The sequence below is a fragment of the Eublepharis macularius genome, chromosome 12 (assembly GCF_028583425.1).
Source record: "Eublepharis macularius isolate TG4126 chromosome 12, MPM_Emac_v1.0, whole genome shotgun sequence".
Taxonomy (NCBI): Eukaryota; Metazoa; Chordata; class Lepidosauria; order Squamata; family Eublepharidae; genus Eublepharis; species Eublepharis macularius.
The window spans coordinates 75,208,589-75,226,738 of NC_072801.1; the positions used below are offsets into that span (position 1 = coordinate 75,208,589).

Genomic DNA, 18,150 nt, shown 5'->3' on the forward strand with positions numbered 1-18,150 from the left:
TGACTCATGTACCAGTATTTCCCCATCTCCAGCCAGAGTTGGGAACTGTTCTGCATAGCCAGGCAGCATGTCTGGTGCTTGAAGCACATGAGGAGAGGGAGCTATGATATAGCCATATTCATAAGCTGTTCTTTCGGTGTTAGGGAGGGTATGACTTCTAACAGTGGCTTTGTTTATGCTTTTCTTAGTGATTGCCCAGTTTCTCTTTTGCTCAGGGAAGAGAGTTGTAAAAAGTCCACTTCACCTTCATCTTATTCTCTCCTCTCCCCCACTGCCAAGCTTCATCTGTAAAGGAAAAGCATAGACTTGCTCTTGGGATTTAAAGGTTGTATACTTGGGATTCCACAGGTGCAATCATGGTCACAAAACCTTCTCCAGCATTCTTAGGCAGAGGCAGGTTGATGTTTTTTGCCTTGACCGGATTTCTGGAGAATGCTCTTTTGGTTGAAGCATATCACCGAAATATGCTTGTTGCCAGACACTCTTTGGGAGTTGTCTGAAAATTACAGCTGCTGTGTGTTGGTTGTTTGAAACAGCCCATGTAACAATGACAATGAGATACATTTGATTTATATACCACCCTTCAGGACAACTTAATGCCCACTCAGAGCGGTTTACAAAGTACGTCATTATTATCCCCACAACAATAATCACCCTGTGAGGTGGGTGGGCTGAGAGAGCTCCAAATAGCTGTGACTGACCCAAGGTCACCCAGCTGGCTTCAAGCAGAGGAGTGGGGAATCAAACCTGGATCTCCAGATTAGAGTCCCACACTCATAAAACACTACACCGAACTGGCTCTCGTTCATAAAATCACCAAATTGGCTCTCAAATTATAAAAACATGGGGTTGAAAGGGACCTCTAGGGTCATCTAGTCCAACTCTCTGCACAATGCAGGAAATTCACAACTACCTCCCCCCACATACCCCCACTGACCCCTGCTCCATGCCCAGAAGATGGAAAAACACTGTCTGGATTCCTAGCAAAACTGGCCTGGGGAAGATTTTTACCTGACCCCAAGGTAGTGATAGGTATTACTCTGGGCATCTAAGAAGGGCCACAAGAACTAAACACTGATGTAACCCTTCCTGCCCTCTCATGATCTGCCTAGGTTCACAAGGGGAGGCTTGTTCCTTGCTTGTTACTAATGTTGTTAAGATAAATCCTCTCAATTCCACTTTACCCAGTTTCTTCCTGAAATAAAACAATTAGTTTCTTTCCCACTTTGGAACCAATTCTAATCAAGTCCAGTTTGATCAATCAGAAATTCAGAAAGAGAATGGACAGGAAGAGAGGTTCTGCAAACTTTCAAAATATTAATCTACAGATGCTCAGAGGCACCAAAGTCTGTCTAAACATTCCAATCCTCCTGCTAGAGCACCATCCTGTAGCGTGATACATAAAACAGTTTCAAGGTCTGACACTGCTTTCTCTTCAAAGAGAAATGAAAGAGAAATTCCTCTTTTCAAAGGGAAAAAAGGAGAAAGATGAACTCCAAAGAACGATCACCATTCTCAATCTATTTCTCTAGAATTTCCTTTAGATCCTCACCTCTCCCTACCCAAAACAGGAGGCACCTTTGAACTTGCTACATCTCCAAAGCAACACCTGTGATAATTCAGATATATTATTTCCCAGAACAGCTTAAGATCCACTAGTATCATTAACAACCTGACTAAATTAACTTTACTTGACATTACAACCTAGCAACTTTTAATGAACAAAAATAAGATTGCAAAAAGAAAAGAAAAATCTTTTCTAAAACAGCTAACTACAGACTGCTGGGTAAAATGCAGGATTATGGTCAAAATTCTACTCATTAAATTAATACTGGAACTTGAAAAAATTACAAAAGAGTAATCAGTCATCATACATTCACAGGTTTTCTTCGTCAGCAACATTAATCTGGCTATGCATCAAATTTTTGAGTTTGTTTAGAGTATATGATTGGACTATTCAATTACTTTATGTTGTATACCAGTCATTCAGCATAAGGGCCAAGAATAACACATTAAAGGAATCTTATATTGTTTAATTCTTTCTCCTAATTAGCTGCTCTCTTTTATTCAGCTCAGGCCTCAGCACAATAATGTAACATTTAGGGGAAAAGATACAAGCCAGCAACCCTGCACTGGAGGCCAAGATAGAGAAGATCTCCACAGCTACCAGGTATTTCCCTTTGGTGCTCAGGTAGGTTGGAACAAAAGACAACCAAACACTGCAGAAGATCAGCATGCTGAAGGTGATGAACTTGGCTTCGTTGAAACTGTCTGGCAGCTTCCTGGCTGGGAAAGCCACAGTCAAGCTGATGAGGGACAGAAGTCCCAAGTAGCCCAGAACAAGGTAAAACATGATGTCCGACCCTTCATTACATTCTGCTATAATCTCTCTGTTGAGGGACTGCGTGTCTAAATATGGGAATGGGGGAGAGGTTCCCAGCCACTCCACACAAATGGCTGCTTGAACAAGGGAACAAGAAAGAAGAATTGAGTTGGCCAGTCCTTTCCCCACCCATTTCTTCATGCTGGACCCAGGTTTGGTGGCCATGAAAGCAACAACCACAGTGATGGTTTTGGCCAAAACACAAGAAACAGCCACTGTGAAGATGATGCCAAAGGCAGACTGGCGAAGGAGGCAGGTCAGCTTGCTGGGTTCTCCAAGGAATAGCAAAGAACAGAGAAAGCAGAGAAGGAGGGAGACCAGGAGAGTGTAGGTGATATCTTGGTTGTTGGCTTTGACGATGGGTGTATCTCTGTGCTTCACAAAAGTCCTTAATACTAAACCTGTGATAAGGCAAAAAGATATGGCTAATAAGGCCAAACTGATCCCCAAAGGTTCTTCAAATGACAAGAAGGTTATAACTTTGTAGATGCATCCACTTTGGTCCTTGCTTGGATATTGGTCTTCCCCACATTTTACACAGTCGAGCATGTCTGAAAACAAGAAAAATGATTTGCCTCAATTCATTCATAACTTAGGTGTCTCAGGAGGACACAGTCTTGGAGATATTCATGCTAATGTTAAAATGTGTGGAGGTGGTCAACTAGAGAGCTATTTTGATATCCTTTCAGTGTTGGTATAGATTCTTTCGTTGTTGGTTTTGTTGTCATTGCATCATTGTTTCAAGTACATAGCCTTGTTGGTCTACAGTAGAACAGCAAGATTCAAGTCTTGTAGGTTTAAAGACTAACAAGATTTTCAAAGTATAAGCCCTGAATTCTAGGGAAATAAATATAAATTATCACCTACCCTTTTGACTTGAAATCTTCCCCTCTGGACAAGGAACACAATTATAACAGCAAAATTTCTCCCCTTCTTTCTTTTTCTTCTGAGAACCAGGTTGGCAATAATCATTGCACACAGAAAGGGGAGGCCCCTACCAGAAATATAAAATGAGTTTAAGACATGAGACTATATATATATATATATATATATATATATATATATATATATATATATATATATATATATATATATATATATATATTTGTTTTCAACATTCAAACCAAGAGAGAAGTTTAAGTGGAACAGGTTTCCCCTTGCCTCTTTCTTGAGTGAAGAAAATTGGGAGACCTAAGAAAACAACTACAGAAGCTAGCTGGTGCAGAATGCTGCAACCAGAATATTGGCTGAAGTGAGTTGGATGGACCATATCACTCCAATTTTGTTCCATCTACACCGGCTCCCTATTTGCTCTGGGGCTCAATTCAAGAGGTCGACATTGACTTTTATAGCCCTATATGGCTTGGTGCCAGAATACATTAAGGATTGCCTTTTCCCATATGAATCTACATGTCCATTCTAGTCCTCTTTGTATGCCCTGTTTTGGGTTCCCTTGTCATTTGAGCCTAGAGGGGTGTCAACCCAAGAAAGGGGTTTTTTTTCTCCTGCAGAACCAAAACTTTGGAACTCTCTGTCCAGAGAGATGTGTTTGTCTCCCTCTATTGTTCTTTTCTGCCAGAGGGGGAATACTAGTTTGTTTGTTTGTTTGTTTGTTTGTTTGTTTGTTTGTTTGTTTGTTTGTTTGTTTGTTTGTTTGTTTGTTTGTTTGTTTGTTTGTTTGTTTGTTTGTTTGTTTGTTTGTTTGTTTGTTTGTTTGTTTGTTTGTTTTGCACATCCCCAGACTGTTATGGTCCTCCTCTCTGGTTTTGGTGTTATTTGTGTTTATATGTATTTACTAAATTATTTTATATATACTTATTTTAAATGTTGAAAAGTTTGAACGCTTTGATGCTCAGTTGGGAGCACTGTTTGTGCGGAAAGGCTGCAAAGAAGTGTTTTAAATAAGTAAATAAATAAATAATCTTGAGAATTCAACCCAGAGCTGCCTTCCACATTGTATCACATATGTGGAAAACATTTTTCAAAACCCATGAGGTATTTAAATACCTATCTTGTTTAATCTCTCATTTTTTAAAAAAATCAATAGGCGATTTTGATTTCCCTATAGAGCAACATCATCCATGACAGAGACAGGCTGTGGAACAAAGAAAACTTCTGAAACTAAAATCTACCTTGGGGTTAACGGGACAGTTTTTGTAATCGATGAAAAGAGAAAAGCAGTTGAAATGGTGCAGATAACATTATCTGGCCAACAATCTGCTAGTACTTTTCAATCATGGGAAGTATCTTTGCATGGGGGATGTTTGGTGACCATTGCGGGGGGAGGGGATGACTACTTAGCTGAAGAAGTGAAAAATTACTACTTCTTTGAAGAAGTGAGTTATGGTTCATGAAAACTCATACTCTACTGCAAATTTTGTTAGTCTTATTGGTGCTACTGGACTCTTGCCCTTTTCTACTACTTAGTGTATGATTCCTAGCAATGTTATGGAGAGCGGAACATCTTTTTTTTAAAAAAAAAATATTTTTTAAGATGTAGCAATTGACGCCTCTTAAAAGAGAGATTTCTCTTTCATTTCTCTTTGATTTACTTTCTGAATTTGGGGACAGGAAGCAATTTTCCTCAGGCCAGTTTGGCTAGGGATCCTGGAGGTGTTTTGCCATCTTCTGGGCATGGAGCAGGGGTCACTGTGTGTGGGGGGGAGGTAGTTGTGAATTCCCTGCATTGCGCAGGGGGTTGGACGAGATGACTCTAGAGGTCCCTTCCATTCCTATGATTATATGATTCTACTTTTGGAGAAAAATCCATTCAACCTTCTGTAATTCAGCCCTTCCAATGGTTTTCTGTTACACACTGCAATGTTGTACTCCAGCAAGAGGATTATGTTAGACTCTGGATCTTATCCATTTCAGGCCTTTGGGCTGCTTTAGGTTTTCTGAAGGGAAATCTTTTTTTAGCATGTATCTGAGAACATGCTAAAAATAGGAAGGATGCAAATGCCAGGCAGAAATCCCAGAATTGATACTCTAGAACGGCTGGCCAGGTAAGCGAGGGTGGGGGCAGGGGTCTGGCATCCCTACCTCCACCTCTTCATCTGATTGTAAAAAATGCTGGTGTAAAATCTATCTAGCTTACTCATATTAGGACCGGCATATCTTTGGGACCACCTCTCCCTGTACGTTCCCTGGAGACCGCTTCGATCAGCAGATAAATGTTTACTGGTGGTCCCCAGCCCTAAGGAAGCCCACCTCGCTTCAACCAGGGCCAGGGCCTTTTCAGTCCTGGCCCCAGCCTGGTGGAATGCTCTGTCAATAGAGACCCAGGCCCAGTGGGACATATTATCGTTCCGCCGGGCCTGTAAGACAGAGCTGTTGCACCAGGCATTTGGTGGTTGAAGGGGGTGGTGCCATGTTGGCCTCCCACCTTCGGGGGGGGGGGTTCTCCCCACCATTGCACTTGGTTAATTTATTTCATTATTGTTTTGCATATTGATTGTAGTATTGTTGTTTTCTAGTTTTTATTGATTTTAAACTGTTCACCGCCCAGAGCCCCTGGGGATAGGCGGTATATAAATTGAAATATAAATAAAATAAAAATAAATATTGTTATACTGCTTTCTGTTTTTGTCATTACTTGTCTTGGCAGGCGAGAATTCTACCACTGAATTGAATTGAATACTTGTCTTGGGTGAGGAACTAGTGGAGAATTCATCATTTGGAGTTTGAGTTTTTTGGTGTATTTTTCCTCTACGGTTCAGGAAGTTGTCATAAGTTGAAATGAAGGAATGAACGTTGTTGCCTTAAAATCTTCATTGTTGCTTAGATGAAATAAAATATTTGAACAGTTTAGTTGTGTCTGGTTCCTTTCAAAAGGGATTTTGCATCTTTTGTACTAAAGATAAAAGCTCCCTTGTAAGTGAATGTAACAAGAGGAAGGTTTGAGAAGACTTTGCCTACCTTTGGGCACCTATAGAGTAAAATTCAGAAATTTAGCAGAAACTTCCTGCCCCTCTTCTCTTCAAGTCAGTTTTTTATCATGACAGAATAGATTAAAAATAGGATCCAAGTTTCAAAAAAGTGGAAAATAAAAGCACTATTGGATTATAAGGAGAAACTGGGAAAAGAGAAATTAAGAGAATTTTCACAAAAGCAGAAATGGTCAATGGGTGGCTGATTGAGATCCGTGAAATAATTTTTTTAGATTCCCTCATAAACCTTTTTAATAAGAACTTGGAAACTATTTCTTAGAATTCCAAATGTTGTGAGGAATTGGGATATTTGACATTTTAATGATGTTTGTTTGTGGCTCTGGCTTTATCATAGAACTACCTGATCATGTATGACACAGAAAAGAATGTGTACGAAAGACAAGTTCCAACCACTAAACTACCTAGCTGGAGAATGGAATGACTGTAGTCCGTACCTGGTTAAAAGTTCTCTGCCACACAATCATATCATCGTGAATAATGAATTGTTTTCCTGTGGGAGCAGAGGAATCAACCCTTCCAACTTTGACTCTGAGGAAGGACCTATTGGGGAACGTAACCATGTTCACAATGTCGAATCCAGCTTCTATTTCTTTCTTATCATTAAAAGACACTGTTTCTCCAGCAGAGTTGTTGAAAGATATGCTTTGAAGAAATGGGTGAAGCTAATTGAAAAGAAAGAACAGAACAGATGTATCTGCTGCTGACTTCTTCTCTATAGAATAGTACTCATCCTCAGTTTAAAAAAGATCTGATTATGGCTATTTGATATATTTGCATAAATAGCCCACAACATAGATCCTAATAAAGAAAGTCATGAAATAGGTTTACTCCAGAGTAAGTCCCACTTGGTGCAATTGGAAATGTATTTTATCTCAAAAAATGCTATTGTTCCTTGAATTATTGCAATGGCATTAAAATTAGAACAAGTAAGTTCATGACAAACTGGACAAAAATATAACAGAAAAAAGTAGCAGTGGATGCTTTTAGTAATGACATCACTTGAATGCTGAATGATCTGGATTCTGCATACTAACAGAGAAAATGAATGATATCAATGATGTTCCCAAACTCAGATTCTGAATCACATTCCTTGGCCAATAATACTTTATGTGGTACAGGCACTCAGAATATGTAGATATTTTCTAATTGTGTATGGCAGAAGGTTATGCACATTCTCCAGGATTGAAGTATAGAAAAGGATCCACAAAACTGGTCAATGAAAGGTGCATCACTCTTTCCCCTGTTTTGCCCTGAGCTCAAAGCTGGATATTGTCTCACCTTGTGCTCATGTACAGAGAGTAGGAAACCCATCTCATTGGGGGAACCTTACCTGCCATGGCTGGAGATCTTGGAACTGAACCCTCTTGCCATTCATGGAATTTGATGAAGCCATGGCTTTCAAAGCATATGCTATAGCATAGACAGCGTTATAGACACTGTAGCTGGGGCCAGTCATGTGCATTTCAAAAATAGCCCCCGGAAGATTCTCCAGTTTCTCCTCTCCAGTGCACATGTCATCGACCTGCATTGACCCATCAAGATTTGGAAATAAACAGTCAAACGCTTGTTCCCAGAATTCCTTAAGAAAATTATTTTGGTTTTCCTGGTAAGGTTTTATATTAGAAAGATATTTCTTGAACAGCTGAAGCTCATTTGAGTGAATTGTGAATGCTATGGCACCATGGAGCAAGTCAAAATTCAAATACCTTTGAGTTCCAATTAACATGAAATCAACTTGGGTTGTCAAAATCCACACTTTACTCAATGATATATTTCCCATATATCCAGTATTTCCTAGAAACAACATATTATTCAGTGAAATCATGGTAAGAGATCCTCCATACAAGATGAAAGTATTGACTTTTCTGTCTTTGAAAATCTGATATATACTTGAGAGTAAATTATTAATATCTCCTACGGTATCCCATTTTGCTTGGTTTGGAATTCTTTCAGTGAAGGCTAAACAGATTCCATTTTGGGAAAGCAATGGCTCCAAAGACTTCAAGAAATTCTCTCCACCATCATCATCTGCAGCCAGGAGGCCAACCCAAATCCACCCAAAATGGAGCAGCAACTGGATAATTCCCATATACTGTTGGCCTTCATTTGGGACCATGCGGTAGAAGGAAGGAAATTCTGTTTCATTCCTCTCCTTTGACACAAATGAGCCAAATGAGATCTAAAAGAAATGTTTTTTAGAGATGAGTTTGGAGACCATGTGCAGTTTTGTGCCTACTATATTTGCTGAAGGAATTTGTCAGGAGAAAAAACCAATTTCATAAGCTTGATCCAGAGTTTCCTTTTAACTACGACCATTTCCTCTGCTGTAAGATTTTCTCTGCTGAAAGAAGTATATTTCACCAGCAGAAAACAAAGAATATTGGAGGAACTCTCCTTCACTAGTGTACTGCAATCTTTGGGTCCAAACACCTATGACAATTCTGCCTGACATTTTTGCTATGAATGTAAAAATGATACAACTCCTGGAAAATAGCCATGGTAAAGAAATATCCAAAAAGATTCCCACACTAACCTTGTAATTCATTTACTTTCTTCCTGCATGAAATATTCTCCACAACCCTCTCCCTTTCCCTCAAAATCTTTAGCTGAATTGCAAGAGTACAATGTGTGAAACCACTCAACATTCCATGAATGGATCATACCTGTGGGATTTTGTACAGTTCTAAGATATCTGCCATACTGAAGGAGATATCAGCACCAAGTCCTCCAATGATGGCCATTACATTTTTCTGGGTATTACATTTGTAGTTGGGAACAAACTTTCGTGATTTGAAGAGCAGATACAGAGTAGTATGATAAGTCAATTTCATATCAAAGTAGCTGTCATAGACATGGAATCCAAGGGTGACATTCAGCAAGATGTTGAGATTCTCATTGATCTCATTCACGGCAAATGCCAAGGCGAGATTGTGCTGGTAGAACTTTGTCATTATACTTAAAGAGAGTGAAATAATCATTCATTAGAGAATTCTAATATAAACTGAGTCATTTTACCAAAATGGTGGTCCATGTTGGTTCATTAGTATACTTGGAAATCAACTGAATGAACATATCAAAGAACAAAGGTTGGTCTGCCTTTCTTGATGTTTATTGCTTTCTTCCCCATACTTCATTTCTAAATGGTGTGAACACCACCACAGAATGAATTAAGACCAACTCTAAACATATTGTTAGTTCATCATTCAACCATATTTAGCAACCCTGTTGCCCAGAACTTTTTCTTTGTTATGCTGATTGCTATGGAATCATGAGGACGTCCTGCTGTACACAAACTGGCATACAATTCATATGCTATACCTCTGTCAGCAGGATCTGTTTGTCCAGGACCTGAGCCATCTACCAAAAATGCTGAAAACTCAGACAATGCTTTGCAAGCCTTTTATTATTAATTATTAAATTTATTTATATGTATTTATATAAATATTATATATTTATTATATAAATATTATATATTTATTATATAAATTTATTTATTGTTTATTATTTATTATTTAAAATTATTATTTATTATTATTTATTATTTTATTATTATCATTTATGTTCCAAAATCTTATTCTGAAATGTACCTCAAGTACAATATTATTCAGAACCATTACATTATTAGATTTGTATAGGAGTATTTCGAATATGAGCACAGTTAGGTAGTAGCTTTTGTGATATGCAAAAAACATGGGCCTTATCTTGCATTAATCAGTGTTTGTAAGTCACTAAAATCAATTATTCAGTGCTGCGCCAAATAGCTCTTGACTGTCCCATTGTATCTTTAACATTAACACTCATTTGGATACATTTTCACAACCCCTTCAGTACTTCATTCTGATGTGCATTGTAACATCAATTTTTATCAGTGTTTGCCAGAGTTTTAAAATAACCTTATTCTCTTGTTTAAAATCTGATTTTCCCATGTTTTTTTTCAACCTTTGCTTGTTTGCAGATTTTTTTCATGTCCAGATATTTTACAACCTCTCTATATCTTACTTACATAGGTCTGGTTTTGTTTCCTTTAATTATTGTTTGTATTTTTTCTAACTTGGTTGTAACGTCGTTCTTCAAGTGCATGTCAATTGCTAGAATCTGAATTTTTGCTCACCGCTTCAACTTTCCAAATAGAGGAGGTTCCCTTATGGGAAAAGAAAACCTAGCTGTTCCGCAAACAAAGCAGAATGTACAAGAACCTAAAAGAGAAAAGCTGGGATGTGCCAGGCCTGCCATCTCCAAACCTGGCACTAGGAAAAATGAGCAGACCAAAATTAGGACACTTTATATATTCAACTCATAAATCTTATGCAAATTACACAATAAACAAAATGTACATGAATAGTTCTCATACACAAATAAACTTTCTAATGATTATCAATTGTTTTCATTTGAAGTCCCAACTATGGGCCAAGCTACAAGTGACGAATGACACTTGAATGGCAAGTGGATTGAGTGGAGGGCTAGTGAACAGGGAGAAATACACTTGCCGTTCAAGTGTCATTCGTCACTTGTAGCTTGGCCCTGAAGCAAAGCCTCGACCGTAATGGCCACAAGTCTTTTACTGTCTTTGTTGTGGTAATTTTGTCGTCTCTTCAGCCTCAAGGTAAGTGGCAACGGACGAGGAATCCCTCACATCCAGAGAAGTAGTCTCTTAAAGGAGGAGCGGTGAGCAACCAACATGGGAAGAAAGCAAACAAAATGCTATTTGTGCCCTACAAGCTTATATTGGTGAGCAGCACCATAATAGCCCTTTCCTATATCTCCAAACCTGGAGCAGCCTGACAATTTTATGCTCAGTTGTTAGGATTTGAGAGCTGGTCAGATCACATTACGAGGGAGGGGAAAATATTCTTACTCAGCATAATTAAACATGTCCCGAGAAGGATGTTCCTTGAAAAGTAATGTGTGAAGACTATAAACAAGCTGAGAAGCAATTTGACCAATGAGGAGGTCCCCTGACTGATACCATTCATGTGGAATAGGAACGGGTTCGTCCTTAGAGCTCTTCATGTTCTCTATTTTGCATGAGAGAAAAGGCAATAGAAGCAGCCACGTCATTAACCTCATCATCCTGGTAGGTACTTGCTGGTAGGGAATCCAGCTGGACTTGCAAATACGACTGGTTCATCAGAGTAAAATGTGAGAGGTCAAATTAAGTGAGACCATGCGTTCTCTCAGCTCTCATTGCCAGGTTTATGTAAATCAGATTGCTAAAAAAAAAATCATTTTCTGGTATGCTCTGCAAACTCACTGCAGCTTTGTGTAGTTGAAAACATTACTTTGATATGGATAATTATAGGGGGAGATAATTAACTTGACAAAGTCTGAGTTAGTATTTCACTTGTTTTTACAGGTCTAATTACTGCTGCCCCTTAGTGGGGCAAGAAATAATCCTTTGTATTAGAGTTTGTAATGAAGGAACTGACTTTAGGAGAGCCAAAACTCAACATAGTCCAAAATAGTGGTCAGGATTAGAGATGGGCACGAACTGAAATATGAACCAAAATTCAGCACGAACCAGGTCAGTTCGTGGTTCACGAACCACCGGTTCATCAGAGCCCATTTCTGATGAACCACCACGAACTTTAGGCTGGTTTGTTTGGTTCACTTTTTGTTTCATCACTGCAGACACCTGGCACTGATCAATCCGTTTCCTAGGCAACAGGGGATGGACTTCCTGCAGACCTTCTGCTGACCCGGACGTGGCCTTCTGCTGGGCAGGAAGTAGCCTTCTGCTGTCCTGGAAGTAGTGATTTGCTGGCCTGGAAGTCACATTTTCACGAACCAAAAGGAATTAATTCATGAACTGGGGCAGGTTCGTGAAAGTTCATGGTTCATGAAATGTGACAAGCCATGTACTGCACTGTTTGATTTTTTTTCCGGTTAGTGACCATCTCTAGTCAGGATCTGTTGTCCGATAGAAGTTCTGTTAGACAAATGGCATGGCTACTTCATCCAGAATAGGTGAGCTAGATATTGACCTTGAAGAATTGTCATGACAATCCCTAAATATAATTCTCAAGTCCATGCCCCGTGCAGATCACAAAAGCCATAAATGAGAGCCAAGTACAAAGGAGACACATCAATGTACTGGTTATTAACTGTAAATAAATAATTTGATTTGATTTGAGACATCCATAAAAAACATGCATATTCAGAATTACCCCCAGGCAGACAGCTAAATATGTGTTGCCTCCTTCCCCCTTATTATGGCAAAATCATGCCAAAAATGGTTTACTCAAGTCTGTGCATCTGTCATGGATGCCGTTCACAACGGTGAGGTTAGGCCTTTTGATCTGATTGGAAAGGCAACCGAAATGGTTCCCAAACTCAATCTCAGACAAGCATTGAGCATTAACAGAAGGGATCTGAGAATAGGTGGTATCCATTCTTCTGTACCTCTTCTGGATCAGAGGAGGCAATGGAGAATGTCTCCCACACAAACACAGAGACAGACTTTTTATAGTGCAATGATAAGCAGAATTACATTCCACTGAAATCAATTAACAGAGTGTAACTCTGTTTAGTATCACACTGTTATTTGCCTAAGCAACCAGAGACATGGAACCACCTTGGTAGAGATAGAAGATGATGGTGAGAATGGAACTTGGGCTGACAGCTTTTAATCTGGTTCCTCAATAAGTTCTTTTAATAGCAAATTTGCCTCACCTCCCAGTCGGAAAAAAGAGGCAGGAACGAGGCTTAGGTATGAAAGGTCCAGTTTTATTAATATACAACATAAATTGTCAATACAACAAGGGTCTAACTAACAGTAGATGTCAAAATCTGGGGTCATCCAGGACCTCCACCTTGCCCTGTCTGGGTGAGCCCCAATGCGCAAGGTGTAAGCCATCCAAGCACATGGTTGGGACCCGGCTGGCCAGGCAAATGGTTCTCCTCTTAAAGCTCCAACCACTACAAGCTGTGGAGCCTGACTGAAGAACTTATACAGGGGGTCCCACTGGGCAGTCTACCAGCCGGGGGCTCACCAGCCCACTCATTCTTCCCAACCTATCCTGCCAGTGGCCAAACTATTTACAGCTTCACCATTGAGATACCATTTTCTGCATTATTTGACAGATTCTTTTTGCTTTGTTTCATATTTTTATAAGCCTATGACATTAGATGCCCCATCTTTTGGATTGCATTGATATCCATGGTCTAATTAACCAGCCTCAGTGAGAAAAAATAATTTAAATAAATTTCTGATTACCAGTTGAGGCAGTCATACACAGTCTGAACAGATCCTTGTAATTTTGGCCTCATGGACATCGGCCAATCCAAGCCCAAGGAACTCCACTGGTGGAGGGGCCTTAGTTTAAAAACGAAGAGGAGAAACTTCTCTTCTAGATGCTTGGAGGCTCTGATTAGCAGCATCAGATTAGCCAGGATTTTTAATTGGCTTTTAAAGATAGACTTAGTAGGCTTAGGGAGAAAAGCTTCTTTTCAGGTGATAAATGAATCCCCTGGTAAAAGCCAGAAGAACTAAACCTACCTAGGCAGTTTCTGAGACTGTTAGGTGAAGGGGTAAACCTACATCTTCAAGCGAACCTATGTTTTGATTACCAGTAAACCTCCTAACCTGAGGTAAATACTCTTGGGAAGGAAGAAGGAACCTCTCCTTCTGTAACAGAGATAAAGGCTAATACAAAGGAGGAGTTGTTTTAAAAAGGTTCAAGGTAACTGCAGAAGACCCTGAGGTGATTCCATACAACATAATCCTAAATATAATAAAGCCTTGGGACTAGGATATAGTTGTTTTAGGGTTTCATCCAACCAACCTCCTTCTTTAATCATCTCCTTCTATAATTTCCTGGATAGCCCAGGTGAGATGATCTGGTCAGATCTCAGAAGCTAAGCAGGGTTGTCCTTGGTTAACAATTGGATGGGAGACCTTCACAAAACCTCATCAATGAACTACGTGGATACCCGCTTACCCAGTTATTAATGGTGAAAAGTAGACATTTCTTTTTAACACGATACCACTCAAGGCTCTCAATCTAAAGTTCAGCCTTCTGATGATCTACCACTGCTTGTTGCTTGGACGTGTTCATGGCATTCAAAGCATGTGCCACAGCATAGGCAGCATTATAGATGCTGTAGCTGTGGCCACTCAGAACATGTATTCCATAGAGAACACACATACTAACTTTGCAGTCAGTCAAAAGTGAATACTTATTAAAGATGAAATCATTAATATCAGCCAAGGTATCCCATTCATATTGGTTTTGGATGCTTTCTGTGAAGGCCAAACAGATTCCACATTGGGAAAAGAAAAGCCTTAAAACCTGCACGAGACATTGTCCACTGTCATCACCCACAGCAAAGAGTGTGACCCATGTCCAACCAAAATGCTGAAGCAATTGGGCAATCCCCATGTACTGCTGGTCTTCGTTCGGAACCATGCGGCAAAAAGATGGGAAATGTCTTGTATCCCTCTTCTCTGAGGGAAAAGACCCATATGTGATCTAAAATGAAACAGAGTCTTAAGTTAACTCAACCGAGCAGAAGTAACTCTGTGCTTCTGCCTGTTCATCCTACTATTTAAAAGGATAAGCATGTTCTTGATGACTCACATTTGGCATAGGGGCACCCTGCCAACTGGTTGGATGAGAAGGGGCAGCTGTTCACACATCCTGACTTGCCCATCTGATCTCCAGCAAGGAGGCTCTGTGGAACCCGTTGCTCAGCTGGGCAGGGAGAAGGGGCAAACCTGCCTTCTCCCTGCCCAGCTGATCTGGGCAAGGGGGAGCTGCGGAGTTGCACACCACTCCTCTGGGCAGGGAGAAGGCCAGTGAACCTGAGCACACTGCCTGATCTGCCTGATCAACGGGCAAGGTGGGAAAGCAAGCCCATGGGGCAGCGAGCCTGTCGCCTTTTCTCTGTCCAAATGATCAGCAGACAAGGTGTAGGTGAGCTGCTGCCTTCCCCCTGTCCAGCTGATCAGTGGGCAAGGAGGGAGGTGAGCTGCCACCTTCTCCCTGTCCAGCTGATCAGTGAGGAAGGAGACTGACCTTCGCCCTCAACCAGGGGGCAGGATGGGTGAGGGGCCCTTGCCAGCCCACCTGCCTGCCAGCCCTTCTTGGCCCACCTTCCTGCCAGCCCTCCTCAGCCCCAGCTTTCTAGAGCCCATTGTATTCCCACAAGCTAGTTCAAATAATATTTGCAAAAGGAAGTGGTAGGTTCAAGATTAATTCTGGCTGAAATTACTCAAGAGCCTTGTTTTATGAGAATACACATATGAAAGCAACCTACTGAGAGCACCTTACATTACCTATTCCCAGCATGTACCCGTGTGGAACATTTCCCAATTTGAATGTGTCTGCTTATACATGAGATAAAACTTTTATTTTTGACCCATCTTATTTCTTTCTCCTTTGGATACAGAGAATGATTCCTAGATATAGAAAGGGAATCACTAATATTTCTGTGCACCAATCATACCTGTGGGATTTTGTAGAGACCTAGAATGTTTGCCATGTGTAAGGAGACATCAGAGCCAAGTCCTGCAATGACAGCCATTAGATTTTTGGGGGTGTCACATTCATAGCTGGGGAAATATCTAAGCAATTTACAGAGAAACTCCAGAGTGGAATGATAGATCATCTTCTTCTTGTGGTAGCTGTCAGAGATGTAGAACCCGAGGGTGACATTGGGCAAGATCTTTGGATTCTCAATCTCATCTACAGCAAATGCCAAGGCCAGGGTATGTTGGTAAAAGCTCTTCAGCATTCTTGAAAAAGACAGAAAGGCTTTCTTTAGAGGAGTATTCTACAATGCACCAAGTCCTTTGAATACAATTCTTGTCTGAACTGCCTGTAGTTTTGTTCATTGGCAGGATGCCATTCTTTCATTTATTGCTAATATTTTCTGCTTCATCCTTTTCTACCAAGTAACATGTGCATCAGACTATCCTAATTTTGGTATAGTAGTCCTTTGCCACACTAATTGTATATATTCCTCTTGTTCTTATTTACCAAGGAAATGTCCTCTCTTACAGTATTTCCCATGGTAAACCAATGTCTCTTCCTTTCCTTCATAGTTTCCTCATAAAACCTCTTAACGGGAGGAGTTATTTGTCTTTTTCAGACTTCTGTTCCCTCCCCAGGATCACTCAGTGTTACATATCATTTTCTTCAGATGGGAAAGAAAGGATGTGCATACAATATTTAACAAACAAACCAACGTAAGAACAGTTAGTTAAGATATAAGATCTCAAAATTAATGCATTTGGTGTAGTGGTTAAGAGCGCAGGGCTCTAATCTGGAGAACAGGGTTTGATGCCCCACTCTTCCACTTGAAGCCAGCTGGATGACCTTGGGTCAGCCACAGCTCTTCCAGAGCTCTCAGCCCCACCCACCTCGCAAAGTGTTTGTTGTGGGGATAATAATAATTGCTCTGTAAACCGCTTTGAGTGGGCATTAGGGTGTGCTGAAGGGTGATATATAAATTGAATATTATTATGGTATTACTAGAAACAAAGCCCATTGAGCAAATAAATACACCAGGCTCTAGAAAGCTGGGGCTGGGAAGGGCAGACTGGCAGGCAGGGGGTCTGGGAAGGGCTAACAGGCAGGAAGGATTTGGGGACGGTTGGCAGGTAGGGGCATAAGGGGGTCAGGAAGGCTAACAGGCAGGAGGGGTCTGGGAAGGGCTGGCATGTGGAGGGGCAAGGGAGTCTGGGGAGGGCTGAGAGATAGGAGGGGTCTGGGGAGGGTTGGCAGGTAGGGGGCAAGGGGGTTCTGGGGAGGCCTGAGAGGCAGGGGGCCCCTGCCCTGTGAGCCCGGGCTGCACCTCGCTGCTCTCAGTGGAGCTGGAGCAATGGGGTGGAGGGGTGAAGTGCCCACTGCCCTGTGATCCCTGCTGAAAGGGCGCACCCCAGCTCCAGCAGGGCTTAGAGGATGGCAGGCGCATTCCCCCATCCTGGCTCCGTTGGTGCTTGCAGGCACGTTGCTTTCCTCCCGCTGGGTGGAGCTGAGGTGACAGGTTGGGGGTGAAGTGCCTGCCACCCTGTGTGTCCTGCCAGAGCTGGGCTGTGTCGCTCATGTCAGCCCGGCTCTGCGGAGAGCGGTGCAGCCTGGCTCCAATGGGGCTGACAGGGCAGCGGCCGCTTCACCCTACCTGGTTGCCCCGGCTCTGTCGAAAGCGGCACGGCTCAGCTCCAGCGGGGTTCAGAGGGCAGTGGGCACTTCGCTCCCACCCTGGCTCCACTGGGGCTTGCAGGCACGCCACCCTTCCTGTGCTGCTGCCGCTGCCCTCCTCCTCCTCCTCCTCTTCCTCCTCCAGTTGGGCTACGAAGCCCAGTGGCAGAGGGCCAGGTAGACTTACCGGGCCATCCGCCACCAGCAGTGCCCTCCAAAGGCAGCGTTCCACGGCACCCTTTTTATCCTAATGCACCCATGCAGGCACACCAGAATAAATGTGCATCGTCTGAAACACGCTTAGAGAATTATGTTATAAGATCAATATATATGATCTTATGCTCATTTTCAGAAGCATATATATGCTTCTGAATATGCTCCTTTTATATATATGCTTCTGAAAAGGAGTACTGTCACAGTGGTTTCAACCTCAAGAAAATTGTATTCTGAGGGAAAGGTAATAGTTTCTAATAGGAACTTAAACTGATGCAGTAAGGCATCCTTCATGCTGTTTCAGTATTGGTCTAACAGCAGAGTATGAGAGAGAGGGATTAATGGACTATATGTTGATTCAATCTGCAGATAAGACAATCTAGTAAGATGAGGTCTCTGCACTGTTGCCAATGACTGATCAGTAAATGGAAAAATGTTTCTTTTGCATGTCGTTTGCAGTGAT

At 41.3% G+C, this 18,150-nt stretch overlaps 1 protein-coding gene across 1 annotated transcript; it reads right to left on the reverse strand.

The window, feature by feature from the left end:
• Positions 1-2,032: 2,032 nt before the first annotated feature.
• LOC129339955 (vomeronasal type-2 receptor 26-like) lies at positions 2,033-8,449 on the reverse strand. Its single transcript, XM_054994518.1, has 4 exons — positions 7,664-8,449; positions 6,768-6,995; positions 3,251-3,377; positions 2,033-2,934 (listed from the first exon to the last, which is right to left on the reverse strand). The coding sequence occupies exons 1-4, from the start codon at positions 8,447-8,449 to the stop codon at positions 2,033-2,035; spliced, it is 2,043 nt and encodes a 680-aa protein (XP_054850493.1).
• Between the last annotated feature and the right edge of the window lie 9,701 nt (positions 8,450-18,150).

Coding starts and splice junctions, on each gene's coding strand:
- LOC129339955 (XM_054994518.1), bottom strand. CDS start 8,449: ATGGTCCCAAATGAAGGCCAACAGTATATGGGAATTATCCAGTTGCTG. Junction 6,996..7,663: donor AAGATCTCCAGCCATGGCAG/GTAAGGTTCCCC, acceptor CTTTTCAATTAG/CTTCACCCATTTCTTCAAAG. Junction 3,378..6,767: donor GGCAGAGAACTTTTAACCAG/GTACGGACTACA, acceptor TATTTCTGGTAG/GGGCCTCCCCTTTCTGTGTG.